General features: G+C 38.5%; 1 protein-coding gene across 2 annotated transcripts in view; it reads right to left on the bottom strand.

Annotated features, from left to right (window-relative positions):
* LOC107590225 (connector enhancer of kinase suppressor of ras 2-like) overlaps positions 1–22,512 on the bottom strand; it is a 106,630-nt gene that overhangs the window by 82,830 nt on the left and 1,288 nt on the right. For both annotated transcript variants that reach the window (XM_016278895.1, XM_016278894.1), the window contains exon 2: positions 4,269–4,432. In XM_016278895.1, the coding sequence (XP_016134381.1) occupies positions 4,269–4,432 (164 nt within the window). The remainder of the gene's footprint in view (positions 1–4,268; positions 4,433–22,512) is intronic.

Genomic DNA, 22,512 nt, shown 5'->3' on the forward strand with positions numbered 1-22,512 from the left:
CAAAGAGAAACGTGCGGTAGCCCCTGTGTGACAGGCCAAGACTAGTATGATTCTAGGCTCTTGGTCGTATTCCCTTAAAGGAATCTATTCCTGATTCCAAGCCTTGAGCTCTACCCCGGGCCCAGGAGTCTGGCCCTAACAGGTAAGTATTTTGGGGTATGTAGCCTAGGCCTTTGGCCGTAGGGAATAACGTCACTGACAGCCATCTAACGTCCCAGGGGCAACTCCCATAGCAATATGGTACAGTTGGTACTTAGTGCTCGCCATGGTTCTGGCATGCACTCCCATCAGCATGGTGGCATGGGTATACTGTTCCCCATAGCGACCCCTAGAGGACGCAGATCGAAGTTCTCATGAAAGGGAACGTCTAAGGTTACTTATGTAACCATGGTTCCCTGAGCAGGGAACGAGACACTGCGTCCTCTAGGTTTCTTGCCATGCTGCGGACGCAAGCTTCAGACGAAGAAGTGAATAATGTGTGCTCCCGGTGCCTATTTATACTATAGTCGCACTGATAGTGACGTCATGGCTGTTGCCGGCCAAAGAGTTGGTGTTTTTTCAATGTATGCTTCAGACACGGGTCACGACGAGGCGTTACCCATAGCGACCCCTAGAGGACGCAGTGTCTCGTTCCCTACTCAGAGAACCATGGTTACATAAGTAACCTGAGACGTTTGTCATATCTTGACCATTGTTATGTTAGGTTTAATTTGATAATATTACAGTTTTTATTAATATTTAGATTTTTTTTATTTTTTTATATATATTTTCAGTTTAATTATTATTATTATTATTTTGGTAAATTTGTTACATGCTTTTGTCATTTTTCATTTCATTCATTAATTTTTCAGTTTTAGTAATCTTTTTAAACTTATTTTATTTATTTGTGACCCTGCCTGTGAAAACCCAGCTAAAGTCTTTTTTTGTGATTTACAGGTTTTTTTTTTTACATAAAATCATCCTTCATAAAGATGTAGAACATTCTGTGAAAATATAACCTTTATATATTTAATATTGACTGAGTAAGGCCATGTCAAAGATTGAAATCATAGTGAAATGAATGGTTGAAATCAAACTTTGATGCTTGTTATCTCATAATTAGATTTTGAGACTTTAGCCTGGATTTCACAAACAGGGTCACATTTTAAACTAATATTTTTATTTTATTTTATTTCAATTAAAGAAAATGACTGTAATAGTTTTAGAACTAACAATAAAAATACTGGCCTTGACGTGCCATATTCAGTTATCCACAAGTACAGCAGAAGCAGAGCATGTACAATTTGTTGATGAGTATTCGGTAACACTAACTTGACTGACATGACCAACAACACACAGATTCAAAATAGCGATTTATTTTCATCTTTCAGTCCTTAAAAAGTTTCATTCTCATGTTCTAGCAAGTTTAAACCTGAAATTAAAAGCTGCAAATTAGACTTGAGTGCTAAAAAATTCAGGGATAGCTCACCCTAATATTAAAATTCTACTGTCATTCGTTTACCCTCGTGTTGTTGGAAACATGTTTGACTTTTTCTTCTGTAGAATATAAAAACATATATATTATAAGAAATGTCTGTTTTTTTAAACCAACATAACATAATCTTTTGCGTTTTTCAGAAGAATGAAGAGCAAATGATGACAATTCTCATTTTTGAGTGAACTATCCCTTTAAGTTAATAGAAAAAAGCAGCAGAGACATTCTGCTAAATATCTAATTTTTTTAACCAAAGTAAATATTCACAGAATCTTCAGTTTTTAAAGGTGACATATCATGAAAATCTGACTTTTCCAGGTTTTAAGTGCTATAATCAGGTCCCCAGTGCATCTACCAACCAAGGAAACGTGAAAAAGATTAACCCAGTAACTTTGTTTTGGGAAGCCTTTTTCTGCAATCGTCTGAGAAAACGAGTGCATCTAATTTACTGCCTTGGTGACGTGGCAAAGGGATCTCATTATAATATTACCACCCCTAAATCTGTAAGTTTACACCCACGGCGCCATTATTGTGTTTTCGCAAGTGACAATGGTGTACTAGTTCTAATGCCATGGCGAAAGTTTGAGCAAAACATGCTAACTGTTCTGTCATTGTCTGCAAAGACGAGCACAGAACACTATTTAGAGTCCCAGCTTCAGAGGAGACAAGAAAGCAGTGGATTTATTGATTTATGTAATGTATATTGCTGCTGCCACACAGATCTAAAATAAACAAGCAATTTATTTCCCAGCTGTTTACCTTCACAGACATAACCGACTGTTTTTTGTAACTCATGTGTGTTTTTAACATAAACCTGTGTGTGAATGAGAACTTAGTTTAGTACTCACATGCTGTGACAGCCGCTTTCTGTTTGTGTGCTTCGGATGTGTGCACTCAGAAAACCTTATATCTGAAGTTTAAACTCCAGATATTTAAAACGCATGATTTCAGCACGATAAACATGATAATCAGAACCAAAACAGATGTTTTTTAGCAGGTACGAGCTGTAATGGCGCAGCTTTATTCTAGAAAAGGGGGGGGGGAGCAGCAGCTCATTTTTATTTAAAGAGACAGGCCTGAAAAACAGCGTGTTTCTGCTTCCACTCAAAATAGGCATTTTCAAAATGATATAATAAATGATCTGTGGAGAATTTTGAGCTGAAACTTCACAGACATATTCTGGGGACACCAGAGACTTATATTACATATTGTAAAACGGGGCATAATATGTCTCCTTTAAATTAAAATTGGCCTTTAAATTGTACAGTTGAGACAGCATCAATATAAAATCAGAGATGTACAATATGGCTAATTTCATCCGCACATGTCTACAGACTGACATTCACACGGGCTGTGTAACATGAATGTCATCAGATCTGATTTGGGATCAGCGTTCAGAGCAGATAAAGAGCACAGCAAAGTAATCTATTTATGATTAACGCTCTCCTAAATGTCAGCAGCACAGGCCAGTGGTTCACAGTCCCTCACAAAACCTCACACTAATTATAGTTCACCTTACGTTAACTGTACACTGAAATTCAATCTCAGGAAAAGACAACAAAAAACATATCTCTTGGAAAGACAAGACAAGTTAAAGTGAAGATATAAAAAAGAGCAAAACATTAAAAAGACAGGTTGAGGAGAGACTCAGGCTGTGCGGCATGTGAGACAGCTCACACGGACGTGATAAACATCATCCTGTCGTCTGTTCCCTCCCGTCATGTTGCTGACATTCTGAAAGCATGAGCTGGTAAGTCACTCAAGAGAGAGAGGAAGAGGAAAAGAGAGAGAGAATTAGATGGAAAGCTAGTTATTAAATGCTAGATAATGTAAAAGGCTCAAGCGGTGCAGAGCCAATTTCAGCTTAAATCCCACACTGTCTGTACTCTTGGTACCTTTTTGAAAATCATTTTCAAGCCATGGAACGTCACACAGCAATAAAAATTAGGCAAGACACACACACACACAGCAGATACAGATTAAAGCCACAGGAACAAGCCCATCTAGCAAAAAGCCACATTTAAATACTTATTGAGTGACATTTTGAGAACAAATCTGTGGAAATATTTCCCAGAAGAATAATATCATTATCTCATAAAATTGAGGCTGACTTTTAAGAAAACATGAAATTACATTTGCAACTTATTTCACCTCCATCACCTCCTGGATTTCGCTCCAATATTCTTAGTTAATTTTTGGTTTATTTATTCATGTTTTTAATACTTATACATATTGTTTTAAATGTTTAATATTATTATTTTTAATGTTAAGTTATTAGAATGTTTACCTGATATATTATGTGAAATAAGCAAACCTTGCAAATTAGGTCATTATTATTATTATTATTTTTTTGATTTATTCATATTATTTTAAATGTTTAATTTTTTAAGTTAATAAATTATTACTTTTTTTTACATTATTTACATTACATATTATAGTTGCATAGTATTATAATAGCATAGTACATTACATATTTACATATTATTATTTTTCATATTTATTCATATCATTTAAATTTTTTTATTATTTATCATTTTAAGTTATTAGATTATTTTTGCCTTTTTCTTCTGATATATTTTGTGAAATAAGACCAGTAAAATTTAGTAAATAAGTAAACAGAGTCATTTACAATTTCAAAGATTGTAGTCTTTTCAGAATGTGATATTGTTTTTCTCAAGGTGATCTCGATATCTCTGTCAACATCGTGCAGTAGGAGACTCAGTGTCCGCCAGCTGATGGGGTGTTAAACAGCAGATGAAGGATCAAGCATATAAAAGAGCGTGAAGACTCTCACCAGAGCGCACAGCAGGTCCACAGCTTCCAGGATCAGCTCCTGGTGTCCGATGCGGGATACCCCCAGATCTTCCAGCTCCTGATGGGTGATCCTCAGCAGCTGGTCACCTCCTACCTTCTCCCGTTCAAAGTTTTTTATATACTGCTGCAAACAGTCATCCAGACCTGTAGAGACATCAAGAAAACCTCAGCAATCAAGGCTTATTTCTTATTTGCAAATTTGCAAATACATTCCAAATCATCTCAAAGTATGTGGGATTAATGGTTAAAGTGCACATATAGTAGGGGACAATAGTGGAAAATAGTGTCCCCCATAAGACCAGTGTACATTACTAATAAATTGGAACATTTAGTGATGAGTTTAGCATGTAAGATAATCATGTACAATGCAATGTACAATATATCATAAAAGCAATAATAAAAGTATCTACTATTACCCACACCCCTTGTGTGAAATACTGGTAAATTAAGCATTGACCTGGTTTCTGTTAAAGAGCCCATGAGTCATGCAGATGGTGTTGAACATTTAATAATTGCTCATCAAAGCAATAATAGTGGACAAGCGCAAGGTTTCTGAAATAAATATTTATGTATATTCTGTACATTAATTTCAAAAACCTTTCACTTGACCACTATTAATGATTTATGCAATAACAGTCATTTAGCCATCTGAAATAAATATTGCCGTATACAGTACATACTGTATGTATATTAACAAACATAAGTGTGTCCATTACTAGCACAATACATAGATCTCATACTACACAAACTAAAAGATTTATATCCATTTTGGTATCCACTTTAGTTAATTTGAAGGAATAGTTCACACAAAAATGAAAATGTGTTAAAAATGTACTCACCCTCAGGCCATCCAAGATGTAGATGTTTATTTGTTTATATTTGTCAATATATGTCTCTTTCATCAGAACAGACTTGGAGAAATTCAGCTTGCTCACCAATGGTTTTTGCTGGTAAACAGTGCTTTCTGTGCATATTTCTCTCCTGATTCAGAAGAGAAGACTTTTTTCACTGGTGAAAGCAATATTATGGATAGAGGACTCATATTTTAGCCGGAAGCAATGATTTGAAGCTAAACAACATCTTAATGATGCATTTGTTTCTTACAAAAGCGCAGCTTTTCACTTCACAATATGTTAATTGATGGACTGGAGTTTTATTTAACTCTCATTCTGATGGCACCCATTCACTGCAGAGGTTTTCTCCAAACTTGTTTTGATGAAGAAACAAACTCATCTACATCTTGGATGACCTGAGGGTGAGTACATTTGGAGCACATTTTAATATTTGTGTGAACTTTCCATTTAAAGCAGTGGTGATTGATAATGAATTATAACCTCATCAGGTTTGTCCATTCCAAATTTCTCTGCAGCACAAAATCTTAATAAATGCATCTGCTTCAGACTCTGTTTACCCCAAAATCAGTGACACACAAGACACACAAGGGGTGCCACACTTATAAATGATGACTGACAACCTGTGTTCCACCCTAACTATGTCGCATATCCATCAAACTGACAGTAAATGACATCTAAGCCACATTACAACCTCTAAGCCTTCCTATGTTTGAGCAAGAAGTACATTTGATGGAAATGAAACATCACTGTAAAAAAAACCTGCATTTTAATAGAATTTTTTGATGACAGAAACAATTTAAATTAAACCATAACTTCAGCCATTTTGAGATCTGTATCAGTTTAGAAAGCTCAGTGTCCAGAATAAAAACCGTCCTAAATCAAATCAGAAATGATGGCTGCACTGTCTACAGTAATGCCTCTGAAAACTGATAGGATGCGCACATAAATCAAAATAATAAAGCTACTGTCAGCTGTACAGGATAGATGCGGCTTCGAAGGCTATAAATACAGAGAAATAGACTAAAGACTCCTAAAGAAGGAGTGATCTAGCAAGTTTCGAAAACACCACCATTCACAACTGTCACCATCAAACAGGTGACGACACACACTCTCCATAGTGCCACACACTTGTTGGACTGCATTTGTCATTCTTGGGCATTCTGTCGCCCAATGGCCACACTCTCAGAACAGCTGCTGTTTGACACAACGTACATAACTGCAGGATTTACATATTTTGCTTACAGCATGTGCATGTGTTTATAATGGCGAATGGAAGAAGGAAGGTCGCAGGAACTTTTTTTTAAATCTCACTAGCTACCCTTTAATAATGAAATCTAATGCAACCATCATCATCATTAACAGGACAGGCCAAAACTCATTTGCCAAGACAGCAAGAATAACAATAGCTGTCATTACTGTTCATAAACAATATCTGGCTCATTAATGAGCGACTGCTTCACTTGTTAGATAATTAGTTGGTGATCCGAGGTCTGAATTTAACCTGGAAGGGACTGCTGAAGATGAGAATCTCAAAGTGAATGCGATGACTAACTTCTGCTGATGCCATGACTCTGATTCACATACTAGACAGATGCAGTGAACAATTAACTGTTAGCTAATGTTGTTAATAATGAGGTGTGGGCAACAGGATGGAGTGATTTAGAAAGAAAAGTATGAAATAAAGGAAGAGAGAATGTGAAATCCCATAGTTAATCTTGGCAATATACCTGTGACGAGGGTATCCCCTTAAATATTTTGTTTTGGGCCCCATGAATTCAAGCAAAGACCCTTTATTTTGGCTGATACTCATAGCCATTATGAATTTTTATACTTGGCTAATAACTGAAATGACAGCTATTATATTACAAATCAAAAGACTACTGTCTGTTTTTTTTTAAGTTAACTAATAATCTTAAGCGTGCGCAAAGGCACAAAAAGGAAAATAATTTTATCATCTACAGTTTATCACCTCTTTTAACCCTCATGGTTCTGTAAAGATGAACTTACTACCATTCAAAAGATTTTTAATTGTTAAAGAAGACTCTTATGCTCACTAAGGCTGCATTTCTTTGATCAAACATACAGTAAAAACAGTATTATTATGAAATATTATGACAATTTGAAATAACCATTTTCTATTTGAATATAATATAAATATATTATTTATTTATGGGATGGAGTGCCACATGATCCTTCAGAAATTTTCTAATATGCTGATTTGGTACTCAGAATACCAATACCAATAATCTTTTTTTTTAATTATGAACCGTTTTGCTGCTTAACATTTTTGTGGAAACTGTGATTATTTTTTCAGCATCTATTTGAAATGGAAGTCTTTTATAACAATGTACAGGTCTTATTACACTTTTGAACAATTTAATGCATTTTTGTGGAATAATAGTTAATTTATTTCTGTCAGAAAAATTTTACTGACCTCAAACTTTTGTACAGTAGTGTATGTTGTTTGGGGTCCCAGAGACCTTATTTTTCCTTAGATTCTTTAAATATGTTTCTCTGACTTAATCAAGCGCCTTTCAAACATATTATTAAAGAATTAACTTTCTGCTGTACTACAAAAACAGAAAATAACTGTAGTCCAATACAGTAAAGAAACATTTTACTCAAAAACTTTAAACTTAATTTGCTTCCACACATATTGTTCCATCTTAATGTACATGGAAGAACCGAGAAAAAGATGAGAAATACACACTTAAATGAGCAGACACATGGAGCAGCAGTGAAGACACACTGTCATCAGGCAGCAAAGGTGCCCCCTGCTTACACTCAAGCAGCTTGCGATTAATTCATCACTGTAGTGGATTTATTAACGAATCTGAGATGTTATTTACAGATCATATACTCTGTCCTGAACAGACCCCCTGTCTCGCTGTCTCTGCAAACCCTTACTTATACAGGAGTGTTAGAATAGCCTCGTTCTGTTATAGTGCATTATTCATTGCACACAGCCTGCTCCTCTGACAGGTAGCAAGTAAAAAATGCAGCGAGAGAGAGAAAACGCCGGAAAATGGGCCAAAAGGATGTAAAGAAAAAAGCTTAGCCTGAGCACTTAAAATATGACACATATTAAACACCTCCCCAGCTTCCCCTCATTGAATGATAGATAAAACGTTCTGGTAAAAAGCTCTAGAGTTACGGATATTCTAAACCTTCCCAACTCTCCCAGACAGTCTAAGTAATGTCATGTAGTCATGCTCTTCCTTCTATATTCTATCCATCTTCATTCTTCACCTCATTTCTGGCAGCCGTGCTGTGCATTATGCAGACTTGGTGACCAATGAAAGGGTTGTCATGACAACCGTTCAAGGGAACAAAGTGCTCAAGGGCTTATGGGAAACTCATAGTGTTTTCCTGATGTGTTTTAAGGCTACTTTGGTGATTTGCACAATTTAATGGTACACAGATAGCAGTGAAACTGATGATTTCAAAGCTACAAGATATTTATCATTTAAAATTCAACTAATCTCAAGCTACACTTTAAAAAATCGTAGTTACAGGAGCTACACACAATTTTGCAAAGAAAACCAAGATAAGCACATTAAAGCCATTTGAAAGGGGAGCAAAATCGTTTTTTAATATACACTTACAAATATTTTTTTAATCTTTTCAAATGAATGTTGTTCTTTTGAACTTTTTGTTCATCAAGGAATCCTGAAAAATCCACAAAAATATTAACCAGTTAATATTTATTAGCAACTTTTCAAGGTTGCTAGTGAGAAGTGTTTCCTGAGCAGCAAATCAGCATATTAGAATGATTTCTGAAGGATCATGTGACACTGGAGTAATAGCTGCTGAAAATTCAGTTTTGCCATCACAGGAATATATATATATATATATATATATATATATATATACTGTGTATATTATATGCAATAACATACCATTTTTACTGTATTTTTGCAAGGACTCAAATATATCAGTGAATAATCTTAACATTTAATTATATCATTCAAAAGCTTTCAAAAGCTACATAAGACAATTTGCTTTGTTTTAAAGTTATGTAGATTATTTATTGAAAAAAAAGCAGTGAATCTATGTTACAAATCTACTTGCAAGTTAGTATGTTTCTGGAAAATTAAGCTACTGTCAATCTACTGAATAGTGTATTTAAGTTAGCATCGCTCCTTTTAGGTTACGTTCACATGGCAAGTGTTCTGATTTGGGCCACTTCCATATGTTTTGCAATGCGATCTCAGTCTGAACAGTCATATCATACTCATGCAAATTTTCTCACTCTAGATCAACATTTGTCACAATTCTGCACTGATGGGAGTCACTCCAAAGATTTTACATATCAGTAGTTCTTTTGTCAATTGGTTAATATGGAAGTCAGCTGGAGAGACTCAGTGGAGGGAAAGTGAGGTGTTTGAACTCATTAGTATTACAGTGAACTTGAGGGAAAACTATACAAGAAAAACTTTTCACTCCATCACCTTATAAATGAACCCTATCACCCTATAAATGTAAAGGGGTGGCACAGTGGCTTGGTGGTTAGCACTGCTGTCTCACAGCAAGAAGGTCCCTGGCAAAGACAGGAGGCCTTTCTTTGTGGAGTTTGCATGTTCTCCCTGTGTCTGCGTGGGTTTACACCAGGTGCTCCGGTTTCCTCCCACAGCCCAAAGACATGCAGGTTAGGTTAATTGAACATTCTAAATTGTCCCCAGACGTGTGTGTAAAGACAAGGCTTGTGTATGGATTAACTGGTTCTCGCCATGAATATAGCCATAGATGCTGGATTGGCGTTAAGAAAGAAATAAACGAACAAACTATAAATGTAAAAACTGGCTTCAGTGGCCTCCATGTATGACAGCATGCTGCTAGCCACTGCTTTGGCTGCTTGCCAAAAAAAAAATTCTGATTTAAGTAATAAATCAGACCTGACTTTTAAGGCTTGCAGTGTGAATGTAGCCTTAGTTACGGTTACAAAAACGTGTAACATCCCTGAAAGGAAACATGAACACAGACTGCAAAGGGATAGGATAAGAATACCCATGAACCAGCTGTGAACTCCTACACAGGCTTTTTGCCGTTCTGTCATGACACCACCTGCGATGAGGCTCTAAAAGTGTGTGTGTGTGTGTGTGTCCATCACTGAATTGTCCTTCCTCTGCTATCACTTAATCTCAAAGCCATAGGGAACTTTCTGGAGATGAGAAATTCATCAGTTAAATAAACCCTGCCTCAAAATGAGCCATCCAGCTAGCTGTGCAGAGCCGGGCCTCAAGCCTCTGCTGGAGTGGGACAGCTGAAGGGCTGGATCTTGGATCAACAGTGAATATTCATAAATACAGTCTTCTACAACAAAATAAACACACAATCCCAGATTGGTTTCTTCTCTGTGATAGTAAACAAAATATAACTGGTTCTTTGTGTTTCTGATGTTATATGGTCTTCAGAGTGACAGTCTTGAGGCTGCATTATAGGTTCTTCAGATCAGCCTGTTTACCACTTATCTGAGAATATATATTCTCAGAAAAATAAATTTTCTGAAATATTTTTCATCTTTAACATCAACTTAAGAAATTAGTTGTAAATGATTCGGACACAATTAACAATCACTTGCAAAGAAAGCGGGAAATCTGTCGGTGCTGATAGCCTTGTGGTTGTGTCAACTCAATATACAGTGCAACTGCATTTACGGCGGCCCGAGTTTGATTCCCATCTCATGGTGTTTTGCCGATCCCACTCCCCTCTTTCCACCTAATGATTTCCTGTCATCTCTCTACTGTCCTAAACTGTCTAAAAGCCCATAATGTAACGTAAAAATAAAATAAAAAAAAGAAAGAGGGAAATTTTATATTCATAGCATGCTTTGACACAGACTGTATAAGGAGAGCAAATGTTGAAATTAAGTATTATTTAGTGTGTTTTTGCACAAAATTAATATAAGAAGAGATTATAGGATTTAAAGTTAGGATTTATAGTTTTTTTTCTGACTTGTTTGGCATGGTAGCAAATGTAGTTTTCCAGATCTTTTTTACTTGTATTTATTCAATTCATTAGGTATACTTCAATGAATACACAGATTTCTTTCAACTCAATCATTTTAGATGTTTCACAAAAAAAGAGTACAACATGATTTAAGTATTTTGAGTGCACATACAAAATTGCTGGGGAGTTTTTCTCAGAAGAAAATCTATGAAGGTGTAAGTCTCCTTTTTGCACTCAGGATTATAATTTAAATTGCCACAATTCTTTCCTATGAATATAACAACAAATCTGACTCGGAGCATCACAGACACAGACCTAACATTCCAGACAAACTCTGTAGTCCCTCTTTCTGATCTCCTATCTATTGGATCTAGAGCAGCAACACCTACTCATGAATCCCATTTTCATCTGTCTAAAAACCCGTTTCTCATGTACTGACTCTTGAGTAATTATCTGAATCCAGAGTATTAGCAGAGGAGCCTAGGTGTTCCCCACCCAGTTTGTCTCCTAACAGATGCTCTCTTCCCTGCAGACATGAAACAATCATTCAAGAGGATAGCAAGCGTCCCCCTTTTTCCTCCCATCTGTAAATCTCTACAGCTTTGGCCTGTTTTTTGAAGAGTTGTTGTGGTTTCAATCCTTAAATTAGGCCTACAGATTAGGGCTGCACAATTATGACAAAAATCATAATTCTCAATTATTCCCTTGAAATTGTAATTGCGATTATCAATTAGGATTATCACAAATTACAATGAATGATGTTTTGAATAGCTTTATACCATTGTTTGAAACAACTGCATGCCATATTTTTATATGAAAATAAACAAGCTGAAAACACTCTTCCTGGAAAACTACAGGAAGCTATACAGTACATTGGTTTGGTTTCTTGAAAAAAAGGAAAAATATGCATGGAATTATAATGTTATACTAAAACAAAAATTAAGACAATGGAAAAAACCCTTAAGATAACCCTGTAAAAGGAAACACACGCACACACACATACATCTTAAGCACTCTTAAATTGTGGCATCCGTAATTGTAATCACGATTAGAAATTTGATTAATTGTGCAGCCCTACTACAGATGATCTTTAGATCACCATCCAAGACAAATGTGAGCTTTGACAGACGGGAAACAGTGCAGCACGTACAGTCTCTTACTGAGTACATACCGTATCGGTATCTTTATGGAGGATTTTGCTGAATATTTCTCTCTGTACTGCGGTTCTTCAGTTCTATAAAGTGATTCAGAGATGACTCACACCCTTTACACCCACTGACAGCACACAAACACACTTTTTCACATGCAGGAGGGAAGAGTTGCCCCGAGCCAAGCCACACACCCACACACCCGGCCCTCGAAGCTGCAGCCCAGGACGCAGCACTAAAGCTCTGCGTGTGTGTATTATCATTCAAAGGACTTTAACCTCGCTTTCTTCCTCTCGCTCTCTACCATTTCTGTATTTCTGTCACACACACACACAGTCAATCCTCCTCAGCTTTGCCACATGTCAAATGAAATACAATATTCATGTGTTCCCTTAGGACACACCCCGAAGACAGGCCTGGAATCCCCAAAATGCCTTAGTTGGAGAGCCTGATACATGTGTGTGTGTGTGTGTGTGTGTGTGTGTGTGTGTGTGTGTGTACATATGCTCTAATGACCTTTATAAGTGTGTGCTATACATTTTCCACTCAAGTACACTTATTTTAACCTTATTAACCATCAGAGAAAGTACCAAACCATTCTGAGCTGAACGCCACAAATGATAGCGTCTCGTTTCAGGCAAACGTCCTAAAAAGCTGTTAATGCACAATGTTAGACATTTCAAAGAGTTTTTACAGTAACTTACTGGCAACATTGTTGCCAGTAAATTACTGTAATTAAGATTTACAGTAACAAACTGTATTTGGTTTACAGTTGCAAACTGTACTGTTTACAGTAAATTACTGTAAAAAATCCAATTCATCAGTTTACTACTGTAATTAATTCATTTTAACATATTTCATTAGATTTTATCATTTTTATATAGAATTCATTTTAGTTTTACCCTACATAGGTACTACTGGCATTCAATTAAAAGAGACACAATAATTACAAAATATCAAATTCTTTATTTAAAACATTGCATGTATAACACCTATAAATACAGTCTTCCAATGCTGGAACAGTGCATCTTCATTTCTCCTGTCTTAGGACATTTTGCAGTGCATTATGTTGTATCATCTGGATTTATCCTAACAAAGAATCTTTAGGCAACAGAAACATAATGGGGAAAAAAGATAAGCAGCCAAAGAATACATAGCCATCTGCAAAACCCAGTTGCTGCTCCAAAACGTGGCCACCACCTTTGCTCACCATCCACTTTGTTAGTGACAGAAATGTCTTCTCTGAAAAACAAGTAGAAATGGCACGCTTTTAAAAGGCAACCCCCATATAGAATACACAAATCTCTCAAAACCTAGTTGTCCTCTTACCATGAATTATCAGTCTCAGGGTGGCTGGCCTGCTCATGTCTTTCTTGATGCTTCATTGCAGTCATTAACTACTAACACCTGAACAAAATGAGTTAGTTAATCACATTAGTAAACTTAATGTTAATACAGGATCAGCATTGCTCGTTAAAAGTAATTTTAATTTTGTAATTCAATAAGCTGACAAAAGTCGTTTGAAACGACAGCGCAGTTTACCATAGTAAAGTTTGTTACCGCTATGTTGACGGGTAAATGTTACTAGGTTAAACTGTTGTGCAAAAATGTTTACACAAACACACAGACAAACAAACATATATTTTTTACCTTGCTTACTGGTCTTATTCTATAGTAAGGTGCATCGACACACAGCACAGATGTTCTCCGGAACTCTTCCACTCTCGCTGGTTCATCCCTGGACAAAACCCGCGGCGCTGCTGCGCTAGTACCGTGTCTTCCCTCGGACGCGAGTGGCGTGGTGCGGCGCGGCGCGACTCGAGAAAAGACCATATAGAACCCATTATACTATCTACAGTGGATGCGGACAATAAAGTGATGCCCCGGTATATTTCTGACATACAGATGTACTCCAAGCGCTTGCGATGTTACTAACACGAAGGAAAAAACGGATTTTCCAATCATTACAAGCGATGTAACATCCAGTGTAGTCAGTCCCAAGCTGTTGCGGTGTTGTAGACGGTGTAAGTCAAATCTTGTCAATCCAAATGTGAGAAATGAGGAAAATAAAGCAACCTCAATAGAATGGAGCCAAAGAGGCCGTTACGGCAAATACAGTAGTATACAGCATTTTTTTTAAATACAGTAAGTCACTGTATGTGGGGTTTGACATCACAGAAAATTCCCATGATGCAAAGGGTATTACAGTTACTTACTGTAAAGCAAATTTGCAGTATTATATTGGGTGATATACAGTAAATAACTGTAGAAATTACAGAAATGTCTAACAGTGCACCTTCCTACTTGACAATCAATTATGACCGTGTGGAGCGGAGAGAAAGAGACGTGCCGTTACATGGTCTTTCATCTTTCTGTCAAGATATTTCAGCTGAAGCTGCGATTCTTCTTCTGCTCAATTGGTAAAAAAGAAAAAAGTTTAAGGGAAGAATGCCATAAAGGAACATGAGTTCAGGTTTTTAGTTCAAAATGAATGAGCGGAAATTCTTGAAGCATTTTGAATTATATATAATTGTTAGATCTATGTGCATGTAGTAGCCGAAGGGGAAAAAACACAAACGCGATCTCTATAGTGTCTCAGTTGTTTCCCTTGGACAGTCATGATATACTGCTGTATCCAGCAGTATCCAGATTGTTTTATCTATTTATTATAATGTATTACAGAAATATTCACCCTATTGTTTTCCCAAAGGAATTTGAGGAAAAATCTGAAACAAAGTTGATATTTAAATTACCATAATATCTAGATTCTCAGACGCTTTTATCCACATATTTGTTGTATAGTTTTGTAGTCTTACTGTATTTCAATACCTGCTTCATTTAATTGGCTTTTTGTAAAATTATTAATAATAAATTACAGAAATATTAAAGTTTTGTTTTTCCAAAGGAATTTTAGGCAAAATCTAAGATGAAGTTGATATTTAAATAAGCATAACAGCTAGCTTATCAGACTTTTTTATTCACATTTTTGTCACAGATTTATAGTCTTACTTTATTTTGATAACTGTTTCATTTAATTTTCTTTTTATAAAATAAATCATTTTATTATTATTTTATGCAATAATATTGTCAGGGTTGGGGATGAAGGATGGAGCGAGGACTCGATATTGCAGGAAGATAAGGGCTTTATTAAAGGCAGAAACAAAACCAACAAAAACTACCCCGTAGGGGCAAAAACAGCTGGCAACTTGACTGGCTGGCAGGACAAGGCACACGACCGGGAACATTCAACAACAAACTCGCTCAGGGCTGCAAACACAAGGACAATAAATAGAGAGAAAATGAGGAGGGTAACGAGGGAACACATGTGGGGCAAATTAACCAATAATCAGGTAACAAGATGGGTGGGGTCAAGACAATTGACATAAGCACATGGCACACAGGAAACAAAGTCAAAAGCCAAGTGCTCACACAAAAACAAAACACAAGCACATGGCCAGCAAAACAAGACACGAACACGCAGCTAATGAGAAAACTCATAAGCTGCGTGTTCACACAAGACAAGACAAGAAAAGCACGCGTGAACAAACCGCGTGCTACACAATACACATAGACAAGACCGCACGCTCACACAACCAGACAGAACATGGAGCGCGAGTGTCCGGACCCCGACACGAAACGCAAGACATGAGTGCCGGGATCTGAACACCACGCTCCAACATGAAACAGTACACGCAGACGAGTGAAAACAATGACATGACGCGAGTGTCAGGGCCCCGACACGAAACTATGAATTACACCAGACCGAAGTGACAGAACCCTGACACTAGCCCCCCTCAAAAGGGACGCCACCTGGTGTCCCTAACGAGGAACACCCAAAAACAAGACAGGAACATGACAACACAAGACCGATACACAACAGACAACACAAGACCGGAAAAATCTAAACACAGAGACAAAGAGGGGAGGGAGGGAGGGGAGCCAAGCCAGTGCCAGCAGTACAGCCCAGAAAATCATTAGAGGGACCAGGGAGGGCTGGGAGGGTTGAGCCAGGGAGGCTCAGGCAGTCCAGAAGTCCTGGCAGGATGCCAAGGCGGAACCAGAGGGACGGACCAGGGAGGCTCCCGCAGTACAGTAGCCCTGGCGGATGTCCGGGGCGGGGCCGGTGGGACTGACCAGATGGGCTCTAGATTAGGCACAAGAGTCATTCTGAAGTCGTTCCAGGGCTTAGAAGTGAACTCTGGAGGCTCAAGGCTCTGGCAGGCAGACTTGTCCATAGTCAGAGGAAGATGTGTGCATTCTCCAGGCTCGCACAACAGCCAAAACATAGAAGGTGAAGACAGCCCTCTTGGCCATGGCAGGACTGACTGGGAATATGGGTGGCTCTGGAACAACCTCCGGGCTGGGAGCAGGCACTGGAACGGCCTCTGGAGCACCAACAGGACTGGAGGAAGCCAGCTGAACAGTGTATGCAGCCCAGACACACATAACAGCGGCAACATACAAGGAGAGGGCAGCCTCTTCAACCGCAACAGGACAGACAGGAACAGTGGGCTGCTCAGGGACTGCCTCCATGGCCATAACAGGGAGCTCTGGGACTACTACACTTGGGGGCTATGGGACCACCAGCGGCAAGTCCTCCTGGACCCCCAGATTAGGGGAAGCGACAGGAGTCCTCCTTCTCCTGCGCTTGTGAGGGCGAGGCGGTGGCACGGACGTTACCACCTCTAGGGGTACTGCAACATTTTCAGCCACCTCTGGGGGCACTGCAGGCTCCTCAGATGCCTCTGGGAGTGCTACAGCATCTTCAGCCACTACCGGGGGCACTGCAGCCTCATCAGGTGTTTCTAGGGGTGTTGCGGCAATATCAGGCACTTTTGGGGGTGCTGCGGCTTCTCTGGCCGCCTCTGGGGGTGCTGCGGCAGGTTCAACCTCTACAGTAATGGGGGCAGATGAGGTGGACCTGTTCCTCCTCCTCCGTTGGCGGGTCATAGGAGGACTGGGGACTAGGTAGTTTGTGAGGAGAGTGGGAGGAGGGCCAAGAGGAGGAAGGCCACCCTCTTCTCCACGGTGGTAGACATACCCAACAAACTGCCAGAAGGACAATATCCCCAGCATTCCCATCCCCCAGGCATGGACAGGCTCATTAAGGCTGGTGTTAAAGACGTCCTTGAGCTCTGCATCACTGATGTTGAGTCCCTCCGCTGCAAACAGGAACTGGTATGCAAAATCTTTCACACTGGCTCCCCCTTGCCGAAGAGAAAGGAGCCTCCTGTGTTGAGCAGCTATCTTATGAGTGGAGGGGCAGGGAGATGGGAACAGGAAGATGCCCATTGTTCTGCTGAGTCCTCTATTGGCGAGTTCGTTCTGTCAGGGTTGGGGATGAAGGATGGAGCGAGGACTCAATATTGCAGGAAGATAAGGGCTTTATTAAAGGCAGAAACAAAACAAACAAAAACTACTCCGTACGGGAAAAAACAGCTGGCAACTTGACTGGCTGGCAGGACAAGGCAGGACAAGGAACACGACCGGGTACATTCGACAACGAACTCGCTCAGGACAGCAAACACAAGGACAATAAATAGAGAGCAAATGAGGAGGGTAACGAGGGAACACATGTGGGGCAAATTAACCAATAATCAGGTAACAAGATGGGTGGGGTTAAGACAATTGACATGAGAGCACATGGCACACAGGAAACGAAGTCAAAAGCCAAGTGCACACACAAAAACAAAACACAAGCACATGGCCAGCAAAACAATCACAAGCCATGTGCTTGAACAAAACAAGACACGAACACGCAGCTAATGAGAAAACTCATAAGCTGCATGTTCACACAAGACAACAAGAAAAGCACGCGGCTGAACACAAACCGCGTGCTGCACAATACACAACACACATAGACAGAAGAGCCACGGCCGAGCGAACTCGAGACCGCACGCTCACACAACCAGACAGAACATGGAGCGCGAGTGTCCGGACCATGACACGAAACCGAAACGCAAGACATGAGTGCCGGGATCTGAACACCATGCTCCAACATGAAACAGTACACGCAGACGAGAGCGCACGGCTCGAGCACTCTCGAACCCGCACGCTCACATGAAAACAATGACATGACGCGAGTGTCAGGGCTCTGTCACAAAACCATGAATTACACCAGACCGAAGTGACAGAACCCTGACAAATATATTACAAAAAAACATTCAAGTTTGATTATTCCAAAGGAAAATCTGAGACAAAGTTGATATTTAAATGAGCACAACAGAGTCTAATGAATTATAAAAGAACTCTGACTCATCATTTTATCTATTCATCGTGGCATCCGTGTGATGAACAATTCTCAGTCAAATTGATTTTGATACTAAAATATCTCAGTAGGTACAGATTCAGGACTTGAATGGTCCGTCAGCAGATTTATAGGCTCTAGCGCACAGCTCCCAGCGGCGGTCAGTTATATTGAACACTCCCTCCGAGGCAATGACTCTATCTGAAGCACTACCGCTTCCCAGTAAAACCACAAGCCACAAAAGCACAGCAAGACCAGGACCACAGTCTAACTGAGAAACCACAGATGCTGGTTCTAGTTCAGCCAAAGTGCTCCACCCTAATCTTTACAGAGATGCAGACATTGGCATCAGAGATGGGCCTTCAATCAGAGGCTGAGATGTTTACTTCTCTATTCTCTGGAATGTGTTGGCCAGCATAGCAGATACATGGCGCTTTCCACAAATAGGGCCTGAAACATACAAAATAGGACCTGAAAAAGTTTTTTTCTAACAATAATTTGGATAAAAGAATTGACTGGTTAAGCTGGACGCTTCATGCCCAGAGCTTCATGTTAGGTTCATTTTATATTACATTTCTAACATTTCTAATACTTCTCACAAAAAACTAAAAAAGCATGGGATTTGTGTCTCTGATGCTTTTACTAAATGAGCATACTGTATTCATGAAAAGTGACGCACACTGATAGCCGCAGGAGATGATTATACATAGCACTTATAGGAAAGAGCAAGGAAAGGAGAAACAAAGTAAGAACTGCAGATAGAGAGATGGAGAAAGCAGGCTTGCTGTCTATCAGTTTGTGAGGCTGCAGTGATGTGACAGAACTTGATTAGATCTAAAGCCCTGCGGTCAGAAGGCTAATCAAGAGGAAGGAGTAGTCGTACACACTCACAGAAGTGTACACAGTGTTTCCAGCTGTTGCATTCCGAACACTGTAAAAAAATTAAATAAAAAAAGAGGTGTTCGATCTTTAAAAAGTGATGATAAGAAGGCCACAGCTGGCTTAATTATTTCCAAAGAAATGCCTTGACTAACCTTATAAGGTCACGTTTCAATTAACTAAAATCTGCCATCATTATAACAAATACAAATTTTGTTTAAGTAACACTAAGAAGTTGTTCTATGCAAATTGCAACATTATGTCATAATATGTACTTCAATTTTTCGATGAAAAATGCATGGAGAGCAAAACATCACATGAATACTCAACACTGGAACATGAGATTTCAATACATGAAACAACTGAAGTTTAGCAAAGTATTAAAATATTTATACAGTTAAAATAATTAATCATAATTAAATCAATAAAAAAAATAATAATAAATGATCCACATTTGTTGTATAGCTTCATAGTTTTACTGTATGTTGATGTTTTTTTCTTTTATAATTTCTTTTTATATAATAATATTAATAATAATAATAAAAGAATACAAAAATATTCAAGTTTTGAATATTTTTGACTATTTAAATCAAAATATTTAAAGTTCTCATTCTGTCATCTTTATCTAGTCAAAACAGCATTAGTGTGAAGAGTTTCACACTTAACAATGATTATAGAAATAATAAATTATGTATTATATTATTTATATTATTATTTGCAATGATTTTTAATTAAATAAACTATATTGATTTTGATTATATAAGCATCAGCAACTTTACAAGTTAAATGTTTACAATATTGCTGTTTAAATCACAAACACAATATTTGAGATCTTTTTGAACAAACTGTGCACCTTTCTGGGCCTTGAATGTTGTAGTTCCCTTCTATGCGGGGTAAGAAAGCTCTCGGATTTAATAAAAAATATCTTAATTTGTGTTCCGAAGATGAACAAAGGTCTTTACGTTTTTGGAACTACATGAGGGTGAGTAATGAATGACAGAATTTTCATTTTGGGGTGAATTATCCCTTTAAAGGCCCATGCACACCAAGGACAATAATGATACCTGTAACAATACAGTTTTAAAAATCGTTTTTGATTTAAAAGAATAGCAGAGTCCACATCACGACCATAATGATAATGGCACAGAGCAGCGATGTCATTGGAATCATTTTCAGATGTGTTTTTCAAGCTGACGAATGATAAAAACTTTAACAGATAATCCTGCTTTAAAGAGCTCGACCATTTAAAGTGGCAGATGGCAAAACTGCATCGCACAATAAACAGATTATGCGTTGTACAGTTTTCTTTATAGTTATCGTTCTTGGTGTGAACGGGCCTCAAGTCTGTTTTTTTTCAGGTGCTGGATATCACTTCCTGGTCTGCAACATGGACAAAATTAGTCTTGTGTCCACATGATCATTTTAAAGTGTCATCACAAACAGACAAAGCTGTTCGAGACTTCCGTCCCACCGTTCTATGGTCTCTTCCAAATGCTTTGCTGATTCTGAAGTAAATGAGTTTGTGCCACTCCAGGCAGCCTTCAGAGCACCAATACACCATTCCAGCATTAGCGAGACTTTAATAATGGCATTTAGAGAGGGCCATAGAGGGGGTGTGCTGAGTGTAATGTGTAGGCCTGGGGGTGTGCGCAGCATGTACGTGCATCGATCAAAACACTCACTGACTCTCTGAGTCACAAACTGAAAAATAAATTTGCTGTAAGTCACAGATGTAGTTTGACCTAAAGATCATGTACATATGTACCCTCCAACACACACACACACACACACACAGCAAATAAGCCTCCACTTCAATTCAGCCTGAACCAGACTGATTCAGCTACATCCCGTCTCCCTGTAAGCTGCATTAGCTGTGCTATTAAATTAATCTGCTCTTCACAAGCAGGTAAAATACCACAGCTCTATCTTTTGCAGGTTATGTGCTTGTAATTGGGACTGTAAAGGGGGGCCAGTACCAAGCCACTAATTGGTCTAGGTAGATATTACAGCTTATAAGTACAAGTCTGAATGGATGAATGATGAGACAAATTGATAGAGAGCACAACAATAAATGTAGGCCTAATTACAATCTCTAAAAATAGTACACAACAATTTGAATCCAAAATGAGGGCAAATAGCCCTTCTTTACAGTCCTGAAGAAGTCTTCTGCTCTGATGGTTAGTCTCTCAGCTGTTCCTCACAGATGCTCACATTGACGCACAAATGACAAGACACAAACTCTGCATAATTCTAGTAGACATGCACATGCAAAAGTCTATAATTTAATGAGAGAATTTAGTTCCAGACCAAAGCTTTAACCACATGCTCAGGACCAACCATATTCATTTCAGAATCAAACTCATATGTGTTAGTAATCTGAATATAGGGGGATGTTGCAAATTCTATAGCAGTTGTGAACCAATGCAAAAAAAAAAAACTATTAAAATAGCACAATGTGCTGCTGTTATAACCTTCATTATTTGCAAATGCAGAAAACCTAATGCTATTCTCATATTCTCGCATATTTCTACTTCGTCATTACATATTCGCTCGAAGACATGATATGAAGAACAATTTTATATCTGAAATCTGATAACAAGCCTTATATCACAGATCTGTGAATCATAATCCCACTGGGACGCGCTGGACTCCTGTCATACAACCTCGATAACTCACTGCTCGATTTGTTATTGTGATGACGAATCTGGACACGCCGCCCACGCCCACGAGAGCAGAGAAGGTGCGTAATTGCCCCCTCCGCCTCAGAGCATCAAAGATTCTGCTTCTCTTCTTCAACTAGCCTAATACACGAGGAAGCTCATTCACATTGCATCTAAGGACCCCATAAAATCCTCTAATTTAATCCGTGTCTAATGAAAAGGCTGGTTTTTGATGCTCTTGTCACCAGCTTTCCCATTAGGCCTGTACGTTACTGCTAGTGTACAACTGTGTCATGTTGATTCGGAGTTCAAGCTCTTTCATGTGCTATAGCAAAGTAAAATTCTCATGATTGCAGATAAGTCGCTAATTATCTTTTGTTGGCTGAATTACGTGATTTGATATCTATGGCTTTCAGTGCGGTCGACTTTTTAAAGAAATTTCTGTCTGTAATTTAGTCTATTCTGTCGACGTTTCTAACGTTAACCA

This window comes from Sinocyclocheilus grahami, unplaced genomic scaffold (genome assembly GCF_001515645.1).
Source record: "Sinocyclocheilus grahami isolate Dianchi unplaced genomic scaffold, SAMN03320097.WGS_v1.1 scaffold126.1, whole genome shotgun sequence".
NCBI lineage: Eukaryota > Metazoa > Chordata > Actinopteri > Cypriniformes > Cyprinidae > Sinocyclocheilus > Sinocyclocheilus grahami.